This window comes from Ammodytes marinus, assembly GCF_949987685.1.
Source record: "Ammodytes marinus genome assembly, chromosome: 20".
Classification (NCBI taxonomy): Eukaryota; Metazoa; Chordata; class Actinopteri; order Uranoscopiformes; family Ammodytidae; genus Ammodytes; species Ammodytes marinus.
In genome coordinates this window covers 8,992,295-9,010,400 of record NC_137224.1, presented here as the reverse complement: position 1 = coordinate 9,010,400, position 18,106 = coordinate 8,992,295, and the positions used below count along the sequence as shown (strand labels likewise).

General features: G+C 40.9%; 3 protein-coding genes across 3 annotated transcripts; all 3 read left to right on the top strand.

The window, feature by feature from the left end:
- Window positions 1-3,914: 3,914 nt before the first annotated feature.
- Window positions 3,915-9,571, top strand: LOC307267416 (CD63 antigen-like; the record flags this gene model as incomplete). The annotated part of the gene is made up of 7 exons (XM_080049736.1): window positions 3,915-3,968; window positions 7,400-7,588; window positions 8,003-8,077; window positions 8,184-8,273; window positions 8,700-8,837; window positions 8,925-9,008; window positions 9,500-9,571. The coding sequence occupies 7 exons, from the start codon at window positions 3,915-3,917 to the stop codon at window positions 9,569-9,571; spliced, it is 702 nt and encodes a 233-aa protein (XP_079905862.1).
- A 1,110-nt stretch (window positions 9,572-10,681) lies between these two features.
- Window positions 10,682-13,823, top strand: pus3 (pseudouridylate synthase 3). The gene is made up of 7 exons (XM_080048528.1): window positions 10,682-10,766; window positions 11,112-11,536; window positions 11,661-11,938; window positions 12,038-12,221; window positions 12,400-12,509; window positions 12,739-12,911; window positions 13,527-13,823. Exons 2-7 carry the CDS (start codon window positions 11,117-11,119, stop codon window positions 13,796-13,798), a joined length of 1,437 nt encoding a protein of 478 aa, XP_079904654.1. The 5' UTR covers window positions 10,682-10,766; window positions 11,112-11,116; the 3' UTR covers window positions 13,799-13,823.
- Window positions 13,824-14,043: 220 nt separating this feature from the next.
- On the top strand, window positions 14,044-18,106 carry dcakd (dephospho-CoA kinase domain containing). Its single transcript, XM_080048755.1, has 5 exons — window positions 14,044-14,299; window positions 15,244-15,355; window positions 15,941-16,144; window positions 16,508-16,595; window positions 16,890-18,106. Exons 2-5 carry the CDS (start codon window positions 15,244-15,246, stop codon window positions 17,173-17,175), a joined length of 690 nt encoding a protein of 229 aa, XP_079904881.1. The 5' UTR covers window positions 14,044-14,299; the 3' UTR covers window positions 17,176-18,106.

The following is an 18,106-nucleotide window of genomic DNA, read 5'->3' as shown; positions in this document are numbered from 1 at the left end:
TCACTGTTTGCTACTTGTAGTAAAGGATTACTTGAAACTCACATTTTCATCTCGCTGAAGATTTTCTCTGATAAAACAGTATCATTACATTTTAAAAAGACCAAAAACATCCTTAAAAATAAAGCAGTTTATTCATAGCCAGTGGAATGAAAATATGAAGTGTACATATCAAACAGAAGCAAAGCCATAACTTTTATGTAACTGTCCAGTTGTTGTTGTCCCACCCAGTGAACACATCCTCCTCTGAAGGAACGGATAGTGTGACGGTCTTGGTGGCTCCGTCCGGCTCCATCAGGTCACTCAGACACCTGTAAAACATGGCACATTCAATGTTACATCATGTAGCCTAGCTGACATGTATAGGCCTACATCATACATCTGTTATGGCAAAGCTACAACAAATTCAGTATAGCCCTGGCTCGATAAGCAACAAGTTCTGAGTGATACTGTGTGCTTTTTGAAATATAATGGACAGGAAACAAACACCAGCAGAGACAACTTACAGTATTCCTGTCTATGTGTACATTACACTGGAGATCATGTAATAGGCCTACTGCTGCTTGTACAACAGGTTTATTTTGCTTAAAAAAAACGGCACTTTGTCCCGCATTCTCCCGCACAAACGTAGTCTTTGTCCCACATCTGGTGAATTGGGATCTGGTCACCCTAACTACACACTGTCCGCAGACTTATTGCGGTGTGTACTTGAGCTATACAATCAGACAACTAGCAGGTAGCAGGATGAAGCTATTAAAAAAATACTCTTCAGTTCCCAACACACCCTACAGTTTCACCGTCTGTTTTTCACTCAGGGGCTGTCACGGCAGGACTAACGTGAGCTCACAAAAGAGGCAAATAACAGTCTGCAAAAGACTCACAGCTCTAACCGTTAGCATAAAGCTAACAGTAAAGCTAGCGGGCGCTAATGCTAACGACTAAACCCCGCATTCTCTCATTTCAGTTGGTGTTGGTTATTATAGGAGGGATAAAATAAAGCACATTACAGACATTGAACTAACAAACGGACAGATTTCGGACGGATGGTGTCTCTCAGTCTTCCTGGCACAGTCTCCTCCACACTCCAGTAAAAAGGCTTTGATCACACTAACAGATTGCAAACCTTTGCTGGAGATAGCCTAACAAAAAATGAAGTAAATCCATTCAGCCCTAGTGTGCTTCGAGGCTGGGGTGTGATGGTAGCTTGAGGTTGAGCTCACACTGCAGCTTGCTTCTCCTCTGTTGTTGCATGAGCGAGTGGAGGCTCAGCCAGGTGTGTGTGGTTACCAACGGGGCGTCTTGATTTGCCAATCAACTGCCGAGTTTCTGGTGAGCTTTCCCGTGGGAGTATTTATGATAATGAAAACCGACCGATTTCGTCACCAGTCGGTGTTTTTTGGAAGAAACCTTCAAATCCCCCCTTTTTCGAAATAAGTGTCCCAGAAGAAACTGGCATATTTGTCTTTTTGAAGCTTGTGTGTGCTGGTAGGGACGCCAATAACCTAAACAGTGTGCCCAAACACCGGCAATGTTTGGTTTTTCATAATATGTCCCCTTTAAAACCTCAGACTGATTCTAGTGCATCAGGCTTCCTATGCTACAACATCAATAACAATGGTTGCAGGATTTCCTCTTTTTATAAAATGCCTCCCTTGAGGAAACTAATTACTATGTTATGGCTTTAAATGGACACATTTCACTCAGTCCTTGCCGGTGCAAGAATGTGAGTTGCATGGCCTGGAATGCGTAAGTAGGACCATATGGTGGGAGAGAGGCACAATATTTACTACAAACTACACACATGTCCTGTAGAGCTAAATGCAGCGTGATTAATGGACCAAACATCAACGAAAGCTGAACTGTTTACTGTCAGACAGTCTCCTTCCACTCACTGCTAAGCTCTCCGATATAAAGAAAAGCTCCAAAGCACGAACATCTTTGTATTTTTTTTCTCTGTTAAATCAGTTTACGCTGATGAAGTTTAAGAAATGGCTGGTGGTGTAACAAACTCAAAGACCAAAACAGATTAATCGTAGTTTGTTATGTTCAAATAAAATCAACTTGATTTTGATGATGATTTTGGTCCTAATTAAATTATGTCCGAATGTGTACTAACTGTGATTTAGATTTGTAGGGTAATGAATAAGACGCTATTGAAATGTACCAAGATAATAGATAGAAGATGACATGACCCTCGAAGAATGTGGACTTTGGCACATTCTTTAGAACCATATAAGGTCAAAATAAACCACAGAATAGGCCATAAGCTTTAGTAAATTATGTGGTACTTGTTTCACTTTATATGGACTTTTCCCCAATAATAATAATAATAATATAATAATGTCACTTTTGTTCTTATATGTTAATATTCCTTAGAGTTAAATAGTGCAGCCCCACTACCCCGCCTCCGTCCTCGACAATTATCCTTATCAGACGGAAGTCATTCAAGGCTTTTACCAGCTCTTGAGAAATTCAAAACAGGAAAACAGCATTGAGTGGGAAGGATAATGTTCTGTCGCTGGGACTGGCTCCAACTAGAGTAATTGTTACACTTCCGGTTCCAGAGAAGTTCTTCAAAGCTGAAACCAGATGTTGATGAAGCGTTCTTGGGACGGTTTTGTTAGCGGCCGGTTGATAACGGGTTTTTTTTTTTGTATCAAAAGTGTGAAATGGGGCCCTCCTGTGGTTGGATTTGAAGCCACTGACGCAGACTTCAGTAATCCAAGATATTCTTCTCTATCTCCTCGGCCTGAATTTCTCTGCAGGCAAATAAGGACAAGTAGATAAGGCGGCATGGACAGAGGCTCAGAGAGGAAAGCCTAAACCACACAGACAGACAACTCCCTGTATGTCCTTCTAATAATAAGATACATCCACCTTATGACTCACTCCTACAACCGAGTCCATTCTGTCTTGGTCTTTCCCTCAAAATATGTACATTTAGGGAGCCAGCTGTGAACGTGCTGTGTTAACAAGCACAGAGTAAACAGAACAGAACTTCTCCAATGTTATGTCTGAAATTAGAATAAGCAGCATGATCCTCCACAGCCTGGTGCACTCAGGTGGCTCTAGCTCTAAGAAAGCAGAATTTAGAAAAAATAAATACAGAGAAGATGGAGGCAATAAAAGAAAGAAGACATGAACAAACAGAAAGTGACGGAGGAGTGTGTGTGTGTGTGTGTGTGTGTGTGTGTGTGTACACTGCGAGGAAGATTTTTGTGCCGCAGCCTGAGGCCTCTGTCCTTTTTCCAGCCTAGTGGAGTCGGGTCAGCTTTCCTGCAGCTGCTCCATATGTTAGGGGAGATGGTTTTGGGGAGGGGGAAGAGTTTGGTCTTCAAAAGGGATGGAAGCAGCCCCGAAGCAAACTCCACTGGCCAGACGGCCCCAAGTGCTCCAACCTCTTTAAGATGTGACAAAAAAAAGGAGCTGCATTTCTGTGATTCTTTAACGACTAAAGATTTGTGTTCACTCTTGCTCTTGTTCTGATTTTCTGGCATTAACTTATCTGTTTGAACAGTCGAGTGGTACGGTAAAATGTAGAGGTGTCAGAATTGCTCATGAGAAGTCAAAGATTATAGTGCGTTTCAAAACGAGCTCATCCATTGGGCGAATTGCCACATAGTAAAATTTTATGATTCTTTTGCACTACATTGTTGCTGCTATTCAAATAGTCAAACAGGGGTGATGAAGACTATGAATTTACATTTTTTTTATCAGGCTAACTGTTTATTTCCATAAGGTCACGTGACACACTCACTAGGGACTTCATCCACGGTGTTCAGTCTGTATCTCTTCACACTTTCACTGTGGAAGGATCATTGCTTTTGTTTCTCCTGCTTTTTTTGTTCTACTTTAAATTGTAATTTGAAGACCTTTACAGACACTTAAACTTGGATCGTCTGCATCAGGTGATCACAATGTCGTTTTGCAGCTTCAAATGCTGGTTCATTTTCTTCAATACAATCTTCTTGGTAAGTTCTGTGAGTAACTCAATGACTGGATGGAAGTGTTGGGGAAAAAGTAATGATTGATAAAATCAATGGTTAAAATAATAAAGGGGCTTAATAACCTTGGACTATTTAGCAGTAGAAATAAATGATGTTCATGATTTTCTCAATTTCAACTAAACTGCTTGACTGTATTTATTTATTTATTTTATTTTGATATCTAATTTTGAGTGAATTTTAAGTCGAATTAATCACACTGAATTCGTCACACGCAAATTATTGTCCAATAAGTGCTTTGAAGATTTACAGGAAGCCTACCAGGACAGTAATTGTTAATGTGTCTGTTAATGTTAATGTATGCAAAGGTAATGCAAAAAGGAGGACACCGGGGAATGGAAGTCATTTGTTGCATTTTGTGAAAGTTAATTCATTTGTTCTTCCAAACATATGAAACTCATTCATGTTAGATGATCTCAGGGGTCTCAGTGGATAAAATAGATAACAAAAGTAATATTAATAGTATGGAAGATAAACAGTGCGACTCACGGCCGAATGTGCCGGCACGGGTTCTTGGGTGAGTACACAGAAGCCCAGCATGCTAAGGGAACCCTTCGTGTGCAAAGGGAAAATGAATAACTGTGAATGTCCTGATAACTGGTTTGAGTAAAAAAAAAAAATATATATAGGGGAGAGTGGCCTAAGTTGTGCCACTTTTTACTCAAAGTGATTTTAAAGTGAGGCCTTGACAGTTATGTCTCCAACTCAAATATGTACATATATTTCAGGATGTTGTGCATCCCTGGCAATAAAAACTTTGGATCTGGAATAAGCTGTTTAAGAAATATAACTTTCGGAAAAAAAGTTGTCTTGTGGCACAACAATTCCTGGTGTAAGTTGTGCCACAAGAGAGAATACCATGGGGTAAATTGTGCCATTGATATATCTCTCATAAACTGTAATGCAAGACAAATCCATAAGACAATTACTTGTCGTATGGGTAGTAGACAACTACCCGCCACATGTCGAAGTGTCCCTGGGCAAGACATTGAACCCCAAATTGCTCCCGATGGTTCAGAGAGCGCCTTGCATGGCAGCTACTGCCATCGGTGTATGAGTGTGTGTATGAATGGGTGAATGTGGTAAGATATGTAAAGCGCTTTGGGGCTGAGAAAATCGGCTAGAAAAGCGCTATATAAGTCAAGTCCATTTACCATTACTTATTTAAGGTTTATTAAAGTAAATATTTTACAAAGATTGAAGGTCAATTTTCTTAAACAAGGCCTAGCAGATCTAGGTGGTTTTGCCTGCAAAGCTCACAATGACAAAGTCACCATTATCATCTTTCTGGCCATCTGAACTCTCATCAGTGGTGTCATTAAGTGGAATGGAGATGTCAGTCTCTTCTGAGCTACTGTAGACAATCACTTTCTTTTTGGTGACCAGCATATACAGCCATGCCACTGGCACAACTCTCAGAAATGTACTTCGCACTAGTTGCTCCGTGCTTGTGACTGCCACCTAACAAATGTGATTCCCCCTCCATTTCTGCCTTTAAATCAAGGCTCAAAACCCATCTATACACCCTGGTTTTTCCTCCCCATTAACTATCTTACCTCTGCACTACTATCTTTGTTTATATTTGTGGATGTATGGGCTTTATGTCTTTTATTTTAGTTATTGTTATTTTACCTTCATTGTTTACCTACTGAATGCACTATGTACAGCACTTTGGACAGTGCAAACTGTTATAAATGTGCTTTTATAAATATATTTTACTTACTTACTTATAACTCACCTAGGTCCTTTGGCACAAATCACCCCAACCCCAGAATTTTGGATAATAGGCATAATGCAGCAGTTTAGGGCTGACATCATGCTAACTGTATAGACCAGGGGTGTCCAAACTTTTTTCACTGAGGGCCACATACAGAAAAATCTACGAAGGGCCGGGCCACTTTGCAAAAATAACACATTTATCAGGACATGTAGCTGCTCTGATGTTTAGTTTCATAGTGTCTTCGTAAATTGTAATCCTTCTTCACGGCAAGACCAGAGTGTATCACTTTACTTGCACATTAAAAAGATACATCCCCCCTCTTGTTAAATGCCATTGATACACCCAGTGTTTTCTGCTTTTACGTCTAATGTCCAGCTTGGTGAAAATAGTAGCCAGCTGAGATCCCGCCCCTCCAAGGGGGGTCCGGGGGTATGCCCCCCCGGGAGATTTTTTAAAGTTTTTAAAGTGAAATGCATGAATCTGGTGCACTTTGGGAGGGAAATTAAGAGGCTAAAGCTGAAGAATTTTGTATGAAAAAAAATGTAAACACTGTGTCAGATGATTAATTTAAATTAAAATATTATGCAGGGTCCTCTGGGATGGCCTTGATGCTCTTTTTCTTTTATGGGACATATTTCTCTGTAATATAATGAGTGCATTTAGATTATTTAAAAATTAAAAAGGCCATATTACATTATATTTTAAAAATGTGCCAAGGGCCAATCAATCAGTTTTGACACCCCTGCACTAGTGGGTTAACAAAGAAATGCAAAAAAAAAAAAAAAAAAAAAATTTTTTTTTTTTTTTTTTTTAAAGGGCCATATTGCATTATATTTTTTAAATTGGCCGCGGGCCAATAAAAAGCGGGCCGCGGGCTGCAGTTGGCCCGCGGGCCGTAGTTTGGACACCCCTGGTATAGACTCAAAGTGTAGCATACTAAAGCACTAAAACATGTGTCAAATGTTTTCAAACTTGTCTATAATTGTTTTTTTTAGCTTAAATGTGCTTTAATCTTATTCCTGGTGTCTCTCTTCTTAACAGGATGAATCAAATGGATGGCTCTTCTTAAATATGTGGTCACATTTTCAATTTCTTCCACGGTTTTCTAGAAACAAGGGGTGGCACAACCTCCCCACCGGCACAACTTAGGCCACTCTCCCCTATATATATATATATATATCCCAGGTATGAGGAACTTTTTAATATTTCTGAAACAGTCTCATTTTTCCTCTGATGATCATAAATTACACTTAACAGCAAACGAGACCATCAGTGCAAATAATGCTATTGCTATGCCTTTGTCATGGGTACGCTCACCCAGGAACAACAGCTGTCGGTGTAAAAACACTACTGCTTTTTTTCCAAAGGGGGTGCAAGAATGTACACAAACTGAAAGTTCCTTGGAGCATCTTTAAGAAAAATGGTTGGTTTATATAGCAATATTGACAAATTACAAAGGTTTTTCAACATTTTATGCCATATTTATGTGCACGGAAATGTCATGATTATAGCGGAATAAAAATAAAAATAAGGGAAATTGAATTATGGACCCAAAGCTTAACATTTACTTTGAAATAGAGTGGCATTAAACCACCAGCCGAACTGTGTAAATTGGGTTTAAGGTTTGTAAATAAAGCACCGAAGCATTAAATGTCCAGTTGTTCCACTTGTGTTTCAGGCATCTGGAGTGGCCCTCATCATTATTGGAGCGCTGCAGTACACCACCTACATGCAGATTGCCACTTTAGCCGGCAGTGGCCTGTCTAAAATCGCCATAGTGCTCATTGCAGTGGGCGTCATCGTCACCCTCGTCTCCCTCTTGGGACACTTTGGGGCATTCATGAACAATTCCTCAATGGTGACTGGTGTAAGTGACATATAACGCTCCATTATGAGTCATAGATTTTATTTAAGAACGTGCCCGTGGGAAAATCTCGGGAGGATGTTGGATATCACTGTTTTGGTTCTGGATGTTTGTGGTGGAATTAAAGAGGATACGTTACAATGGTCACCAGGGGCCGGTTTCGCAGACATGGATTAAGCCTAGTTCTGGACTAAATTGTACCTTCAATAGACAATCTCCATTCAAAATTCCGTTTAGTCCAGGACTAGGCTTAATCCATGTCTGTGAAACTGGCCCCAGATGTTTTAACAGATATGCAATTGACAAGTTGAAATTTCCCTCACTATCGTCAGAAGATATATCTTGTATCTTTTGTGTTTAAGTGACAGGTGATTCGTTATGACTGACCTCTACAACTTCTATCTCTTTATGAACTAGTTCATCTGTATCCTGATTGTGATCATCATGTTGGAGGTATTCACAGGAGCTGCCCTTTACGTATTCCGCAGCAAGGTGAGACATTTGAATCCTTGACTTGAGATTCAGGGCTCAAAACATTAACATAAAGCTACTCAGTCCTCAGAGTATTGCTCTCTCTGTATAGGCTTCACTCCTACAGGCGAACAGTGCCATCAACACCATGGCACATGGGGTGATCAATGAATACAGCCTGCAGAACAGACACGCCATCCACAGGATTCAGGAAAAGGTGACATGCAGCCATGATTTTGTGCTTTTCAAAAGTTAATCTAACTGAGGCAGTCAGAAGTCTGAATTAGACCAACCAAGTGGGTATCTTTCAAAGGGTCATAGCCAGTTGAACAGGAGGAATGAGTTACAATTTTTTTTTGCAAATTGCAATGTAGGCCTACACATTTGGGCATGTGTCAACCTGTCTTTGGGTTGAACAGTGCACTGAAATTACATAGATCCACAAACACTAAAGAGTGTCAGTTGTTAGGCGCAATCACAATCTATTATGAACAATATTTGTTTTGTTCATAATAAAAAATGTGACTGTAGATGAATAGTAGACTTTCGGCGTATTCTGAACATTTTAACCCATGTATAATCATGTGTATTATTAATTTGCACTGTACCCTTCTTAAATAAACTGAATTGAACCATGTTGCAGCTGGACTGCTGTGGTGCAGACAGCTACACTGACTGGGCCAGTAGTGTGGGCTGGGAAAACCATGATGCAGTGCCAGATTCTTGCTGCGTGTTGAAGAGCAAAGATTGTGGACAGGACAAGGAGAACACAAAGAAAAAGGTGTTTTGGAAAACAAAAAAAGTCTACAGCCATTTTATGTAATTTCCTGTGTGAACAAATGTATTTTATGAGTGTCTTCCTCCTCAGGGCTGTATCACGGCCATCAAGCTCTTTCTGCTGAAAAACCTGGTGTGGGTCGGGGCCGTCTGCATTGCCCTTGGACTCACTGAGGTAAACTGTCGGTAGTCGATTTTCTACAAAATTCAGTAAAATGTCAAATAATGCTAATCCAAGACATTTTGGTGTCTGTCACCCCGTTGCTTAATTTATTTTACCACAGAAGTAAATGAGCCAGAGTTTGCCCAAAAGGCAATTTTTCATCACCTGCATGGCAATTAGGCAAAATGTTCTCCTCTGAACAGTCTGATAAAACTGAAATGTCAAAAATGGTTCACTCTGTAATTTATTTAAATCAATTATTTAAATGCAATTTTCGACAACGTGCTTGGGAAAATGTTCTTGTAAGCAATGCTAATGCAGACATTTGAAAAGGAAGCAGAGGATGGCATGAATGATAATAAAGCCTATCTCATGCTGCCCCGGGTAGTGAAATCCAGACTTAATTTGAATTTACCAAAAAGAGAAAAGCACCTGTCCGACCCGGCTTTAAGTTAATTTGCTGCCAGTAACTTATAACCTTTTTTTTTAAAAATCTGTCGCAGGTTTTCGGGGTGTTTGTCGGGGTGTGCTTGTGTCGGAACATAAAGCAGAAAAACTATGAAAACATCGACTGATGATGCATCGTCTCGTCCGAACTCAGCCAACTCAGCCCACGTCACAAATTTTTCCTGCTCAAATTTGCTCCTATTTTAATTGGTTTTCCAGTCTATTCTTTCAACATTGTGCTTTAATGATTCCTAACTGTCTGTGATTCCTCAAATGGGACATACATATTGAATATGTACTTCATATTATTAACAATTGATAGGCATCTTGTAGCTACTTTTATTTTTGCCAAATGTGACTATTTATAAGTTTAAATATCATACATGCTATGAATATTTTCAATAAATGTGGGATAAATTCTGTGTCGTGCTTGTTCGGTTAAATGTTCCTGATAAATCAATTCCTGATTTTTGCAAGTGACCTTAAAACGTTTGAAAATAATTTGAGTTAGCAGGAAGGACCTTATTAAATACTGCATCACATGTAGGCCTCTAGACGCCTCCTCTGCTTAGCACACAGCTATTTTAAAGATTTCTATTTAACTAGGAAAGGTAACCACTGTAGGACATATACTTTCCTGTTGACATTTGAACTGAGCTGGAGTTTGGTTCAGAGTCAGACTGGGTTTCTTTATTCTTGTCTCTAACCTTCAGTCGAAAGCCAAGAGCTGCAAGTCGTCAGGTGAATCTGGTCTGAAGAGCTCAATACTTAGCCTAACAGCTGAGAAACATAATGTGAATTGAACACGGGGCATTCAGGTTTAACAAACACATGAGTATTAGTATACACAAGGATGTCAAAATAGATACAAAGACAAAATATCAAACAGCGGTGAGTTAAACTTACTCGACATGATGCCTCTTGCTCTTCATACTGCTGTATGGTGCCCAAAAATAAGATGCAACCAAAAGTCTTTGCTTTTCTTGTCAGGTCTCAGGAATAAAGTAGGCTTTTTACTAACTAAAAATAAGAGAAAATGTGCTCTGTAGTAACTTATATTTAGCATTTAACTTTATTTTCTTTTTTACAAACTGTGCGGTGTAGGTATTTAACCATAAACATGCCTATTCACGGATCTAGGTAATTGAACTAGCCTACTATAGGCGTACTACATTTCCCAGAAAGCCCTATACAGGAAATGCGTCCGCTCTCAAACATCGTCCCTCTTGTAGCAAACCCGAAAAGTAACGTGTGCGCCAGACACCCAGAAAACGGACTGAAAAAAAAGAAGTGTTTTAACAACATTGAGAACAAATATCAGAGGTAAAGACACAATTTTTATAACATTATATTTACTCTCACCACCAGCCCTAATTTCGCTCTGATATGTGACATAACACATGAGCTAAGACTGTGTGTGAAGCGTTTAGCTAGTCAACAAACTGTATATGTTCACCATGGACCGATGTTCACGCGGTACAGCCTCCAGCTTGTCTGAATAATGTAATAGACAATTTTGAATTAAGAAAAAGAACAAGTTTAAATAAAATAAAATAAAAATTCTAACTAATTGCATGTTTGTGTGTATGCTAACAGATACATTAGTTCTTGTGTATAAATATCCACTTATTGTTGTATACCATTTGTATAATATTGTACTGTATAAAGGCAGCATGTCGAAGGCCTTAACCACAAGGGTAAAGGAGCTGGAGGCAGAGCTGGTGGAGCTCAAGTCTCTGCTGAAGATGAGGAGTGAAGTCGGAGACGTCATGGAGCCGATGTCCAATGCGTCTCCCAAAGAAAACTCAGACCTCAGCGCTGATGGGAACACCGGCAGTAGCAGCAAAAAGGGCAAGAAAGCAGTAAAAGAGCGCCCGTTTGACTTCTCCGCCCACCCTCGGCGTCATGTGGCCCTGCGGTTGGCCTACCTGGGCTGGGCCTACCAGGGCTTTGCAGTCCAGGAGAACACAGACAACACGGTGGAGGCCAGGCTCTTTGAAGCTCTGCTAAAGACGAGGCTGATCCAGGATCGACAGAGCTCCAACTACCACCGGTGTGGTCGAACCGATAAAGGAGTCAGCGCCTTTTCCCAAGTGAGTTTCCGCCAGCTTCCACCCACCCCCCTCCACACACACACACACACACACGCACACAGACACACAGACACACACACCTTCCCTATAATTGTGGTCATCTACTAGTGTCTCTCCTTCACAGGTCATAACCATCGATTTGCGGTCAACACAGTTTTGTGAAGGATTAGGCGTCACGCTCCCTGAAAAAGTTGACGTTGGTGCAAAGGGTAAATCGACTCCCTCGGAGCTTCCGTATGCGAAGATGCTGAACAGAGTCCTGCCCCCGGACATTAGAATATTGGACTGGTCGCCAGCGGCAGTGGGCTTCAGCGCACGCTTTGACTGTAAGTCCCGCACGTACCGCTACTACTTCCCCCGAGGATCCTTGGATGTGGCGTTGATGGCAGAAGCTGCAAAAAGGTGTGTGAGGGAAAACAAATGCAACGTGATTATTATACACCTATGTCACTCCCTTGAAGGCTCAGTTCTGACTCCAGGAGCTGTTATGAAACCCAACAGGTATGAGGGCACTCATGACTTTCGCAACCTCTGCAAAATGGACGTGGGCAACGGAGTCCTGCAGTTCCAGAGGACCATCTTGTCTGCGTCGGTCAGACCCGTGCAGCCTGCGGAAGTCTCCGGCACGGACCAGTACGACCTTTTCATCTTTGAGATCAACGGACTGGCCTTCCTTTACCACCAGGTATCAAAATACACCAACTCAGTTACAGTATTTTCTGTTTTTATATCAATCAAAGTTTCAATTTCAGCAATACAGGTCAGATGTTTGTTATTTAGAGTCACTCTTTTGTGCTAATCTCTTTCCAAAATGTAACTACTATGATAAATAAAGTGATTTTCCTGTTGTGGTTTTGCTCCAGGTACGGTGCATGATGGCACTGCTTCTCCTGATTGGGCAGAAACTGGAAGCCCCAGAGATAATTAATCAGCTCCTGGATGTTGAGAGTAACCCCAGGAAGCCCCAATACAGGTAAATCAGCCGCTCTTGTAAGGAGTCATTCAAATCAAGATTGGGCGTGAGCAGGGGAGAGGAAATGAAGAGAAAGAGGGAGAGAAAATAGGGGGGTGGGGGTGTATGTCTCACTTCAAAACTACAACCACAAGCACAACAGAGAGAGAGAGAGAGAGAGTTTTCCAAAAAACTCTTAGGTTAAACTCCAGTGTGAACCTTTTTTAAGCTTTCCTCTTCCCATCTCTAGCATGGCAGTAGACTTCCCACTGGTGCTGTACGACTGCCACTTTGAGGGTTTGAGCTGGAAACAGGAGAATGAAGAGGTGAGCCACGTCCTGTCTGCACTGCAACAGCACTGGACCCAGAGTGCAGTCAAGACCCACGTCATCCATGGGATGATCCAGGGTTTGGAGGTCGCGGGTAAGAAGTCTGTTAAGTTTCAACATGAACCTGTAGTGCAAATAAAACTGTGTGCACATTTGGCTTTTTCTTTTTTCTTTTTGCACAGAGTTTTTCTTCCTCTGACTGGACTGACCACCTGACAATAAAAATTACACATCTTAATTCTCAATTATTATTTCCATGCATATGCGTCTCCTGCGTTCCGACGTACATTGGTTAGGTGTTGACGCCATTTATCCATTGCTTATTTAAAATATGCATGGAAACTCTGCGTAAAGCTGGTCTGTGTTTCCTGTTAAAGTTGTTTTTGTGAAGTTATCTCTTATACAGTACTAATAATCGGTGAAAAGATGTAGTTTTAGCATGCCTTACAAAGGGCTCTCCTTATAGAGCAAACGATAGTGCTGCACCAAGGTTTTCTTGTGTAGCACCATTATACTGCCTCTTCGGTTTTATACTTACATTTTTTGCATTAAAACACATAAGATAATGTGATTGTAAACCTCTTCCACCCTGATGGAACCATATATAATTATGTTAACTGCTTCTTGCATCCTTATCTAATGCCCTAACCTGTTATTCACATCAAAAGGCAAAATGGGTATAAATGGTTTCACTTATTTCCATCCACAGGTGGAGTGTCCTCCAACCATTGCTGGCTTATAGAAGGCAGCAGGCAGAAGAACTACCGGCCGCTGCTAGAGCGTCCGTGCTGCGAGAGCCTGGAGTCTAGGATAGACCATTTTGTCAAAAGGGGCAGACTGGAAAGAGAGGAAGGGGAGAATGGGGGTGACCTGGTCCACAGAGGAAAGAGGTCCAAACATTCCCACAGTTCCCCCGGTCTTCCTGCTTCTTCAGAGACGGTGTTGTCAAAACAGAATACAGATCAAAAAGCAGAGGACTAATATTTTCTCACGGAAGAATGGACTTGCCAGAGTATTGACATTTTATTTTGTTTGCACATTCATTCATGCAAGTATTTTTGTTTTGCTTTGAATTAAACACGGTTTTTGAGAAAGTGCCTGTCGCTGTGTTTTGTTTACCTCAGCTTGAATTTAGCTCAGAAAGTTATGTAGGCGGAACTAAATGTAATGCTGACAGAAAATGCCGGGGAAGAATTTCGAGGTGGCGCATGTCAGGCTAGGAAGCTAGGTCGGTAGCAGCCTATTGGCCTATGGGAACAAGTCCGAGTGTAAGACAGTAATATCAAGCAAATCCAACCGTGTCAAGCCTTTTCTTGCGACTGTGGAAATGTCCACCACCGCCTCGTGTGACTGTGTATCTGTGTCCGCGCGTACCTAAACGCGGACACTTGCGCGAGCGTTAGTTTGTTAGCAATCCGCTGTGGCTCTGCACGGATTTGACCGCACGTTCACTTGATTTGAGGAGCATCAAACGTCTGCGAGGTAAAATCAAAATATTCATCACATGGGTCTTCAAGTTGATAACGGTACAAAAAAAACTCGGGTTGTCAGTTTCTATTTCCTATTTCTTAGTGTTTGAGGTGATTTCACCGCGAAGAAGCTGTTAAACGTTGTACTTATTTATTATCTCCGTTCAGTCAGGGTTTACTTCAGAATCTGACTTTCCTGACAAGTCTGACAGAAAGTTGGCTGCCTATCCAAGTGGTACACAAACTTTGAGTGTAGCTCTGCACCTCCACAGCAGGGGGCGTGTTGTTAAACCTTATGTCAGCCTTTCAAATGCTGCAAGGAATAGGAGCTATTGTGACTACTGTCCAAACTCCATTCGTCAGTTTAGGATTGTAATCCTTCCCTGTATACTCTTACGTTTCTAAATACCATTGAATGTGGATATACAGTATACATTTTTGTATTCCTAAAATGAAAATAATTGGTAACATCTGTTTTATAAATAACCTTAAAAAAATGCCTCTAGGGACTGAACGTTATTGTTGAAACATTAGTACTGGCCTGTTATCTATTATGAATGATCTGATATACAGTAGTAATAGGCTATATACATTTTTCATATTTGTATCTATTTTTCATACAATTTTTTTTTCTTAAATAGTTTTTTGTAAAATTGGTATTAAATTGATTCCGAGTGGAATTTAAAGAAAATAACCCTCATCCCGTATTTTCTGCTCTTTTTTTCAATTGTAGTTGGTTTCATATTATATTGTTTTTTTTGTGCGTGTCTGTGTGTGTGTGTTGCTGTAATTTCCAAACCAGTCCAGATTTAGTCTATTTACAAGTTGTTGTTTTATTTAAATATAGGACCATGAATATCATTTTTGTTTAGTTTCTATGAGTCACCATAAGACGGTAGCAGTCTTATTATTTTACTGACGTCACTTGAATGCATCTTTCTGTGTGTTTATCTTAAGATGTTCCTGGTTGGGCTGACAGGAGGAATTTCCTCGGGGAAAAGCACAGTGTCTTCAATGCTGCGGGAGCTTGGGTGCCCCGTTATCGACGCAGATGTTGTTGCCAGGAAAGGTAGGTGAATGTCCCCCCCACCCCCCTTTTCCAAGGCTTCTAGATTTACAAGATGAACACAAATTCAGTCTCAACTGTCATCCAGCAGAGACGACCTCTTGAATAAACTCCAATGTGAGAAGTGGGATTCACCGACATCACTGACCAAATTGTGCTCTGTGTGTAATAGTGTTTTAGCTGAAATAGACATACAAATAAAAGAGACTCAGCCTGTAGGAGGTTCATTAAGGCAAAACCCTTGGAGAGGGTGTGTGAGTCATGGCGGCGCGCTCTGCCTACTGCGTGGAGGATGCTTTAGTTATTTTGTGAAGATTATAAAAGGTCACAGAAACTGGGTTAAGAGAGTGTACAGCTGCATGTTGGAGAAACTCTGAGGCATTAGTCTAACGATTTAATGACGCTCGGATGGTTGATGAGACTAGATTCATTTGAATATTTTCTCCTTTTCTTCCTCCCTTATGCTGGCGTGTCATTTTAGACAAACCGTCTTGATCTGCCACAATCAATAATTTTTTTTGTCAATTTAATTAATTATATGATGATATGATATAAATACCAAATGTTGCTGCCCTTTCCGGAGAACAGTGGTGGAGCTGCACACTCCAGCCTACTCCCGCATCGTCTACCACTTTGGGCCCGAGATCCTGCTGGAGAACGGGGAGATCGACAGGCAGAAGCTGGGTGAGCTCATCTTTGCCGATGAGGAGAAGAGGAGGCTGCTGAACTCCATCACCCATCCGGAGATCCATAAAGCAATGCTCAAAGAGATTCTGTTCTACTTTCTCAGAGGTACTGCGTGGCATTGAGTTTGGCAATGCGCTATGGGATTTAAGGTTTAAGGCTGTATCTCACAACACTCTCTGTGAACCCAATAGTGAGATATTCTGGAATATTCTCAAAACTATTTCAGGGAGAAGGAGATAAAAGTAGTAAGCCCAGACTCATTATTATGAGCTACATTATTATTCTTAAGCAACTCAAGATATCTCAAGTGCCTCAGAATAAACTGCTCATACACTTCTTGTTCATTGTTGGTAAAAAAGTGATTCACTTAATTGTTTTACCTGTATTTTCACTATGTTGGAGTTTAAATATGTTGACACTGATCAATTCTGTTTTTACAATACTTTTACTCCTCCTCCGTATCCCCAGGGTATCGCTATGTGGTGTTGGATGTGCCCCTTCTCTTTGAAACCAGACGTCTCACTCAGTTTCTTAACCACACTGTCGTGGTTTACTGGTAAGAGCCCCTCCTGACTTTCCTCAACTTTGACAATCACTTAACCTTTTTATTTTTAGACTGTTTTGTTTGGAGGATTCACGTTTTAAAAAGCTATTAAATATTTGCAGGTTAGATTTTCTGACAGAGAATGGTCATTAAGCCCAGTTGTACGAGTATTGTGTCACCTCTCACCCAGCTCTCTCTGTGCCTCGTTAGCATGGCTCCTCGGCCCTGGGTTTTTATTGTTGTTTATTTTTAACGAGGCGCACTGTTTGCACCATAAATAACCTCCATTGTCGGTTGGTTTTCCAGCGACCCTGCCACTCAGCTTTCCCGTCTGATGCAGAGGGACGGCCTGACCCAGGAGCAGGCAGAGCAGCGCGTGGCCGCACAGATGCCGCTCAACGAGAAGCGCGGCTTGGCCAACCACGTTATCGAGAACTCGGGCAGCCGAGAGGACGCCCACCGACAGGTCCTGCGCTTGCACACGAAGCTGGAGGACTCCATGGACTTCATTTTAGTGAGGGTCATTGCTATTGCAGCCACTACTGGTCTAGGTGGGATATTGCTCTATGCAGCAAAGATGCTCCTCTCCTAATAGAGGAACAGCGTGAGGCTGGTTCGGTCCAGAATGTGATCAATGATGAGGGTGTGAATAGAAGCAGGCGAAGACACGTCGGGATTACCGATGCAATATACTGTGATATTAGTTTCACAGCACCCACTGTGACAGCTCAGAGGTGTGACGTTCTCTGTTGGCAGTTAACACGGACTTACAATATTGACACAATATGCACTGACAAATGTAGTTTGGTGTGAACGATTTCTATGTGCAATTTCAGTTGGTTTTACTCAGAAGACGCTACAAACATGTAGGCTATACCTTAGAGGCTCAGCTGGTTTAACTTTTCATTTTGGTGTAGCAGTCAATTACTAACTAAAAACCAAAAGCAAACTAAGAGATTTTATTTTGTTGCACCATTAACACCTTGTACATCTAGCCAAATAAAACCTTTATGGTGATCTGAATAGAAGTTAAGTCACTGCTTTTTCTGTACTTGATCTGTGACTTTTTTGGCACAAACCATTTTAGTTCAAAATGGCCGTGATATCCCCAATCCTGAAGTTTTAGATTTGATGAATTGCTTCTTAATAGAAAAACATTTAAAATGCTGAATAGGAAATATCTGATGCTTACATTCAATGTTACGATTGTATGTTAACGACCCATGTAATGAAGATAAATTACAGAATGTATTCGACAATCCATTTTTTAATGGGAACAATGTACATGAATTGACAGGCTTTATATTTATCACTGTATTTTCTTACACTTGAAGCTATCCTCTGTAAATACTGAGTCTGATTGTGGATTTCTGTGCGCACTCACATGTGACTAAACACGTTTGTATCATTAGCAGCTTACCTGAAATATAAAGATCCAACACTACTGTTTTAAAGTAACAACTGCCAGATTGTGTCTTTTTTTTATTTATTTTTTTTTAAAGTCTTTTCACATGTTTAAAGGA